General features: G+C 37.2%; 1 protein-coding gene across 1 annotated transcript; it reads left to right on the top strand.

The window, feature by feature from the left end:
- Positions 1 to 306: 306 nt before the first annotated feature.
- Positions 307 to 7268, top strand: LOC127499569 (GATA zinc finger domain-containing protein 14-like). Its single transcript, XM_051869967.1, has 8 exons — positions 307 to 426; positions 1613 to 1806; positions 2189 to 2327; positions 4016 to 5607; positions 5689 to 5830; positions 6447 to 6590; positions 6677 to 6732; positions 7123 to 7268. The coding sequence occupies exons 1-5, from the start codon at positions 307 to 309 to the stop codon at positions 5690 to 5692; spliced, it is 2049 nt and encodes a 682-aa protein (XP_051725927.1). The 3' UTR covers positions 5693 to 5830; positions 6447 to 6590; positions 6677 to 6732; positions 7123 to 7268.
- Positions 7269 to 9870: the final 2602 nt, after the last annotated feature.

Genomic DNA, 9870 nt, shown 5'->3' with positions numbered 1-9870 from the left:
TATGCATTTGAAATGTTTGTGCAAATCATAAAAATAAAATGTGGTTATCCATTCTCAAGAGATGCAAGTAGCAAGCTATAATGTTATAATGTATAATGTTTGTATAATAATCAAAACTTGCAGTCACAGTACCACAGTGTGCTCAATGGCAAATAGAAAGAAATTTAAATGCCAATCATTCCTTAGCAGTAACTAATATGATTATCTTTCCTGGAATTATGACAGATCATAGACTGTCATTTCCTACATCAGGTACGTTAAAATAAAAGCCTGTACTCAGATGGTGAGAGTTCAGATCAGATCACCATGTCTTTCACCGCTCTGCTCTTGACCGAGCTTCTGCTGGTCACCATAGTAACAGCCTCACACTTCTATGGAGGCTCAATGACTTTCAACTCAAGAAGGAACTCTAATGGATCGTACAAGGTGAGAACTCCTTGAATATACTTTAACTAAACAGCAGCCATATTCTTTGTTGGGTGAATTATAATACAGTTGTTAAAATTTATTTGCATTTGACATGTATATGTGAAGAAAACGAAAAACTGCATAATGAGTAGTTTTTATAAGGTTGTTAAAAGTTATATAAAGTTGAGTGAACTACCACTTTAAGAAATGAAAAGACATACTGTATCTAAGTGTTCAAACAAGTTCTGTAACTCAATAGGCTTTGCAGCTGTTTTTGTATTTTTATTTTTTAGTTGTTGTATGTTGAGTCATCATTGTATTTTTAGTTTTTATATTCAGTAAATGTGCATTTTAAAGTTTGGCTAAACTTATGCATATGTACTTTGTTTCATAAACATTCATTTCTACTAATGCCACATGTCAGCCTCATCTCTATTTGGATTAAACTTGAACATGACTGACAGTTAGTTAAATACAATCAACAAAACTGAAGAAACTTAACTAAAAGGAATACTAATCACCATAACAATGACTTAAAACAAGACATTTGAAACAATAAATCTCATAAATCTCAAATTAAACAAATTAGTTCAATCAAATTAACTTTTATGAGTGTTTAGAACTTTCTTTTTCTTTTGAGTTTACTAAACTGACACATTTTAAGGAATCTGAATTGTTTCATTGTTTTGAGTTTTTTTTTTTTCTTTTAATTTAGACAAACTTAAATTTACCTGAAACTGGGCTGGGATTTCTATTTCCCACCATGCTTTGCCATGACACTAGAAAGGGAGAATAAATACTAAAGTGTTAATATTTAAAATTAAAGTTAGGAGTAATTAAAATGTATGACTACAAAATTGAAATCTGCCAGTTCGCTTACTTAAACTTTGAATATTTTAAATTAAAAAAATTGATGTAATTGATTACCTCAATTTTTTTTAGTTTTGCCAACTCATTTGGGTTTACAGTGTTGCATATATAACAGTAAAACATTAAATATTAAAATAAAATATTAAATATTGGTAAATAGTAAAATAAACTAAGCACAGCAGTTCCATCTTAACCACCAAACATGACAGTTCTCACTCTTTAAAATGGGATTTTTTACAGTTTAGTCCTTTCATAGATGTTTGTAGCTCATTTTTACAGCAGCCATACATGTTTAAAAATGTACTGTCATTTTATAAACCATTTATTATTTCAGGTGGAACTTCGCTTCAAGTCGACCTACCATTCATGTGACGTATATGATTACTGGCCATGCATTTCTGGAGATTGTGGAAATGATGTCAGTACTGTGATTGGTCAGGTAGATTCGAGTCCCAATGGCAATAACTGGTGTCAGTCTGAAGGTGTCATAACAAAGATGGTTTCCACCAACAGCCCTTTCGAGCTTCTGTAAGTAAATTTATTATTTAGAAGAACAGAATCATTCACTAATTCACAAAATATAGATCTAAACAAAATGCAAGAATGAAATGTCAACATATCCCAACAGCAAAAGTAGTTGCTGCTGGATCTACAACACAGTCACAAATTCTGGAAACTGGAATCTTCTCACTTACATTGACCTCGGAGTGAGATCGGACACCTCAGAGCCCAACAGATCTCCAATCACCACCACCCTACCCTTTGTTAGGTAAATCAGCTTTTTAACAGAATTAATGGAAGCTTATAGTGTCTATTTCTATATTTTTTAATCATGATGTGCATTCAACATGATAAAGTAATACAACACTATACTACATTGATGTTGCCTTATTGTAATATTGTGTTGCAGAGTTCCTCAGAACTGTCCCAGGAGGTACAATCTCTTAGCATTTGATCCTGATGGTGACCAGGTCAGATGCAGATTTGGACTTGGACAAAACAATGAGTGTGGAATCTGCAACCAACCTGATGGTTTTACATTGGATCAGGTATGAAAAAAAATAAGATACTGAATATTTGTGACTGATTTTTCAAGTTAATTTTTTTTACTTGATAGTATTTGTAGCACTTTCAGAACAAACTACTTTTCAGCTGCAGTACTCTTAGATCTTACACCAATAGATCTAAGAATAACTTGAACAGGTTAGGATTTAATTTAAAAACCTCTTTTCTGCCTTTTTTAGCTTATTACTACAAAAAAAATGGTCTGCACAATAAAGAATGTTCAGCAGATGTTTTAATAAATCACAAAAGGGGAAAAGTAATACAAGTGTTTCAGCTAACAGCATTCTTCAATGTACTCATTCACTACTTCTCAGAGATTTTTTATACACAATAGTGAGTAAGATCAGATGTTTATAATCAAACAATCAATCCACAAACTCCAGTTCAACTCCATCTTGAAACAAATAATAATAGGAACAATAATACATCAGGCATACATGGCATTCATAGATATTGTGCCTATTAAAAAATGGTTTTGACATCTAATCAGCTAGGAGAGCATGTGATTCCTTTGATTGAATACTTATTGTTTAAAGCACTTTAGGCATGAAGTAAATAACTGCTGAATGTGAATTCAAATTCAAAGAAACTAAAACATACATATGGTATTATTTTGCTAATATATTTCTGAAAATAAAAAGTTTAAAATGTCCCTTTGAATTTATTCAAGGTTGATGTGTACACACCAAAAGATACAGATAAAGACATAGATTAAGTTAAAAAAAAATGTATAAATACCTACATTAAAATCATACATATTAAATCAATTGTAAAACACCATTGAACAACTTACATTGCTTTATGTAACAACAAAATTAATTTTTTGCTCAAGTAATTGAGAGTACATTAAGAGCTCAACCAGTGGCATAATATTAAAGTTTTTAATATATTTTTATATTGTAATAATTCCACATTTAATCTCCAAATTAATGTGGAAACAACATAAAGACAGTATATTTTAAATATTTGATCTAACAGGTAGGAAATGTCCGGAAATTGAATAAAGTTATCAAACACTTCACAGTCTTCACTGCATAATTTAGATTAAAATTTAGATTAAATTTTATTAATTTTTATTAAAGCTACAAAAGTTATTCAATTAAGAGTATTGAGTGATTTTCTTTTTCTTTTGTTCTTTGATTAACATTAATGGCAGACTGTAGCAGGTTTATTATTTATTATTATTATGAGCTTTTTTTTTGCGTCTTATTGCACTTCAATATTTTTAACGCGTTAAACTGAAAAAATTAATCGCATGAGTTAACGCATTAAAATTGACAGCACTAATATAAATACATACACATTTGCCCGATGAAATGCACAGCTCTATTCTCATGACTGAAGTTATTACATTCTAAGACATTGTAGTGTATGTTGTAAGCAAATAGTATGCCTTTGGTCAGTGTTTAACTCAAGTATTTCAGTTCATTTACACCATTTTTATTTTCTTTAAAATGTAGCATAATTGCTCTCTGTCATATATGCACACATCAATCCTTGGAGTTTATTCATTTGAGCTGGTGCTGGAGGATTTCCCTATTCACAAGATTACTCTGTCCTACACCAACCAACCTTCAGAGGAAAGATCTCCAATTAGTTTAATCAGAAACCGACGTTCTGGTAATGGTCGAGGAACTGGAGCTGTACTACCAATTTCAAATACAACACCTAGGACAACCATAACAACTACAACTACCACAACAACACGCACGACAACCAGAACAACCACGACAACACCGACAACTACAACGACGACACCGACAACAACCACGACAACAACCACGACGACACCAACAACTACCACGACGACACCGACAACAACACCGACAACAACACCGACAACTACCACGACGACACCAACAACTACCACGACGACACCGACAACAACACCAACAACTACCACGACAACACCGACAACTACCACGACGACACCGACAACAACCACGACGACACCAACAACTACCACGACGACACCGACAACAACACCAACAACTACCACGACGACACCGACAACAACCACGACGACACCAACAACTACCACGACGACACCGACAACAACACCAACAACTACCACGACGACACCAACAACAACCACGACAACACCGACAACTACCACGACGACACCGACAACAACACCGACAACTACCACGACGACACCGACAACCACAACAACACCTACGGCAACCACGACAACACCAGAAACAACCACGACAACACCAGAAACAACCACGACAACACCGGAAACAACCACAACGACACTGGAAACAACCACGACAACACTGGAAACAACCACAACGACACTGGAAACAACCACGACGACACCGGAAACAACCACGACAACAACAGAAACAACCACGACCACACCGGAAACAACCACGACTACACTGGAAACAACCACGACCACACCGGAAACAACCACGACAACACTGGAAACAACCACGACCACACCGGAAACAACCACAACGACACCAGAAACAACCACGACGACACCGGAAACAACCACGACGACACCGGAAACAACCACAACGACACCGGAAACAACCACTACCACACCGGAAACAACCACAACCACACCGGAAACAACCACGACCACACTGGAAACAACCACAATGACACTGGAAACAACCACGACAACACTGGAAACAACCACAACGACACCGGAAACAACCACGACGACAACAACACTGGAAACAACCACGATGACAACGACACCGGAAACAACCACGACAACACCGGAAACAACCACGACAACACCAGAAACAACCACAATGACACCAGAAACAACCACGACCACACCGGAAACAACCACGACCACACCGGAAACAACCACGACGACACCAGAAACAACCACGACAACACCGGAAACAACCACAACGACACCGGAAACAACCACGACAACACCGGAAACAACCACAACGACACCAGAAACAACCACGACCACACCGGAAACAACCACGACCACACCAGAAACAACCACGACAACACCGGAAACAACCACAACGACACCGGAAACAACCACAACGACACCGGAAACAACCACGACCACACCAGAAACAACCACGACAACACCGGAAACAACCACAACGACACCGGAAACAACCACGACGACACCGGAGACAACCACGACGACACCGGAGACAACCACTACTACAACCACATTAGCCACTACTACAAAAACAACAAATACATCTGCAATAACAACCCCTGCACCAAAAACAACCACTTTACCACTGAGCAAAATACCTCTTCAGTTTTCTCTACAAGGTATGTTTGTAAGTTTTGTAAAGTGTGCTTCAAAATTATACTGATATGTTTGATTAAATAATTACTGTATATATGTTTCAGTTGATGGTCCAGCACCTTCTTGCATTGAGGGTGAATATCTACCACGGTTCCTCCACCCAACGCCTCATCATGGAGAACACCTGCAGGCTCATGTAAATCATGAGCTTGAGATCAGAGTGAAAGCTTTTGCATATTTTTCAAGGTATTTGGGAAAAAAACTTTTTATTTAAACATACTATTTATTATAAACATACTTGAAACAAAAGTTAAACAGTGTTTCTAACTAAACTGAATTTGGAATAGCATATTAGCATAGAACCCTTACATATTTCTGCCATACTTGTACTATTTCTGCCAGCTATAAAGGTAAGGCAGAAATAGAAACAATAGTAGGCTAATATGCTATTCCAAATTCAGCCATGGTCTGTGGAAAGAAAAAAAAAAAACTGATTGTGGTTGTTTTGGGTGCAGTGCTCTTTTGCACCTACTAGAGGGCTGGAGTTCAACAAGGTTGTGGGACTGTGATTTTTTTAGCATATAGAAGTCCTGAAGGGCAGCAAAGGGGCACACCAGTCTGTTGTAGCCATCTCTTGTCCAAATTGGTAGCTGCAAAAAAAAAAAAAAAAAAGAGAGAGAGAGAGAGAGAGAGAGAGAGAGAGAGAGAGAGAGAGAGAGAGAGAGAATTATAGAGATACACGGACAAACTCTACAATGATTAGTTGGTGTAAAATTGTGAAGAAATTTTGAAATATGGTTGTGCGCTAGTAAAGTTGTTCATCTTGCAATGCTTTTGTTTTGTTGTGGTTTTTGCTATCTAGAATCACTGATGTCATCATTAGTGGACCTCTGAACAGCACAAAGTACAAAACTACAACTGGGGAATATGTGATTAACTGGACACCAACTACAGAGAACTATGGCCAACACTTTCCATTTTGCTTCATTGCAGAAGGACAAAATGGGTATGCTTCATTGTGTAAAAGTACTTTTTTTTTAACCACTTTAATATAATGTTATGATTGTTAATAAAAAATTATTCTATTTTAAGGTCTGATATTTACCACTCTGAGATGAGGTGCGTCGTTGCAAAGGTGAATGCTGAAGGTAGGTAAAGCAGACCCAAAATTATAATCCCTTAAGATGAATGACTGAAATAACTAACATATGAAAAAAAAAAAAAAAGTGATTAATTTTTATTCCTGTGGCATTTTGCCAGCTTTAAAGCATCTATATGCTGTGTGCAGATATTTAGCAGATATACTACACACACATACACACACACACACACACACACACATATATATATATATATATATATATATATAGTACATTTAAAATCTACATTATCTTCTTGGAAACAGAATACTAGTATTGATAACTCATATTGCACTACTGTATATATTTGTCCCCTTCTACTTCAGATATCCTGTTCGGAAGAAATGTGTATGCATGCCTATTATAATAATCACATATGATTATTAATGTTATTTTCAGGACCCGTGGCGCATGTAACCTGCACACAGAACTCAATGTCAGTGACAATTGAGAGATCCTCCATCGAAACACTCCATGGCAACCACTTGAGACTGATAGATCCGTCTTGTCAGGTTTACTCCAACAGTACTTACATTTTTGCCAACACACTTCTAAATGAATGTGGCACGCAGTTTGAGGTGAGACATCCTAGTGATTGTGAATTCACAATCTTGTGATCTTGTGAATTCCAGAGCTAAACTATTTCAAAATGTCTTTTTCTTTGAAGGAGAACAATAATGAACTCATCTTCAAGAATAAAGTCGTTACATTCGATGATCCCAGGGACATTATAACCAGGAAGAATCAGCTAGAAATTGAAATCCTGTGCAAGTACCAGAAAAGGACAAACCTTACATTAGAGTTTGATACTCACAGACCGCCACTCATCTTCTCAGAAAAGGGTTTTGGCACATTCAGCTATCAGTTTGAGTTTTATTCTTCTAGCAATTTCCACAACAGCATAGATCCAAACTCCTACCCGCTTGAGTACAATGTGGGAGATAAGATCTACATGCAGATTGAACCTGTCACTCCAGTCCCAAACACTGAGGTCTTCCTTGAGTCATGTGTGGCTACACCTTACGATAATCCCAATTACCCAATCTCTTATCCTATCATCTCCAATGGGTGAGATTCTACAAACTCCTCAACATTTACACATTCTACCTATGCATATGTTACATAATATGCTTCTCTTTTCAGGTTTTCACGCAAATTAATCAAGTGCTTTTTCTTATTTCAGATGCAAAATGGATGAAACCGTCCAGTTTTTCTCAAGCCACAAACCATATGTCCAGTTTGAAATGGAGGCCTTCAAATTCATTGGGCTCCATGACCAGGTGAGAGTGGCATTTAGTGCAGAAAATGTATGTGAGTGTGAGCTTGTCATTCATTTTCAAAGAAACATTTTTAGGGCCCGAGCACCGATGGTGTGAGGACCCTATTGTAATTGCTCGGTCAATTATTCTTCTTCTCCGAAATGAAGCACATTTTTGAGGGCCTAAACGTGCTCGAAAACTCATGAAACTCTGCACACGCATCAGAAGTGGTGAAAATTTACGTCTGATATGGGTTTCAGAATTAGGTGTGGCAAAATGGCGCCACCTACAAAATTTCAATTAAGTGGCCTTCACGCTACGTTTCACGTACAGGTATAAAATTCGGTAGACAAATGTAACAGCCCAATACCTACAAAAAAGTCCCTGGGTGCAAAATCTGAAAACCCAACAGGAAGTGAGATATTCTCTGCAAAATTTGTGCAGTTTTTGCCATTTCCAGACGTTGTATTTTAACAAACTCCTCCTAGATCTTTAATTAGATCAACATCATATTTGGTCAGTCTAATCTAAAGGCCTTTGCGATGTTAAATTGCGAAGATCTTGAGTTTTCGTTGAACGGTGTGTCCGTGGCAGCCTGACAAAATTCGATGTTTCACCATGAAACAGGAAGTTTCATGTAACTCAAGCATACAATGTCCAATCTGCCTCAAACTTCACATGACACAAACTTGACATGTTTGATAAGAGTCCTGGCCTGAAGACATCTACACGCCAAAATTTAGTTATAGTAATATCGCCACCAGCTGGTAGCAGGAAGTGTGGCAAATATAAATGACTGACATAGTCCTCCTATATTTATATACTTAAATGCATATTGCCCACCGTGCTCTGTTTTCCTAAAGCCACCTGGTGCCGGGTGTGAGGGCCCTTTCATTCCTGCTTGCAGCTTTAATTTTAGATTGATTTAAATAATCTTTTTAAATTTTCATCTTTAATTGTGACAGTTAATGATCTGGAAACACTGTGTTTAACGTTGTAAAATCTTGCTGTCATGCATTTGCATTATGGGCCATTTACATGTTTTTTAAGTGATTTTGAAGCAAGAGAAAACCATCAAAATCAAGCAACTTCTATTTCTATTCATATAGTCTGATATGGACTCATATGGACAAGTGAACTAAAATATATTTGTCTTTAACTCTGTTTCTGCCTCTGTCACTGTCTCTTGCCTTTTTGGCTTCTTCTCTTCTTGCTCTTCTCTAGGTGTACATCAGCTGCTCAATCATCATATGCGAGGTGAACAATCCCAACACCCGCTGCTCGCAGGGTTGTGTTAACAGCACATTCGCTCCACCAGCCCACCACCATCAAAAAAGAGAGGCTTCCATCCAGACTGGCAGCCACTTGATCTCCCAAGGTCCCCTGCGGCTGAAGAGGAGCAGTGCATCACGTAAGACATCTCTACTTCACGCAGCTTGTGCATCAAGTGATTGTATACTAAAAAAATGGCGTTAATAGTTACAACCTTTACTCACATTTCAGAGGTCACCGTAAGCCAAGGTCTGAATCTAAACCTTGTTGTGGTCGCTAGCTGTCTCATGGCAGCAGTTGCCATGGTGTGTGGAGTGATTGCCTACAGATCCAGGAGCCCAAGGATCAGATACCAACCTTTGCCATCACATGAGTTTTGAGCATGTCAGCTGTTTTTAGTTTTGTTTTTGTTTTTTTTCAAAGCATAATGCTCTATTTTTCCTGTGAAAAAAACGACAATTTATAAGATAGTTGGTGTGAAAGCTATGAATGAGAATGAGAAACTTTGGAAAAGGGTTTTTCTTTCATTTGTAATCATTTTAGTAATGTGAACGTAATGTGACTTTAAAACTGATTGGGAATACATCAGCTTAAACCAAATGTTGTTCACTGGTTT

This window comes from Ctenopharyngodon idella, chromosome 18, assembly GCF_019924925.1.
Source record: "Ctenopharyngodon idella isolate HZGC_01 chromosome 18, HZGC01, whole genome shotgun sequence".
In the NCBI taxonomy this organism is placed as follows: Eukaryota; Metazoa; Chordata; class Actinopteri; order Cypriniformes; family Xenocyprididae; genus Ctenopharyngodon; species Ctenopharyngodon idella.
This window is presented reverse-complemented; position numbering and strand designations above follow the sequence as displayed.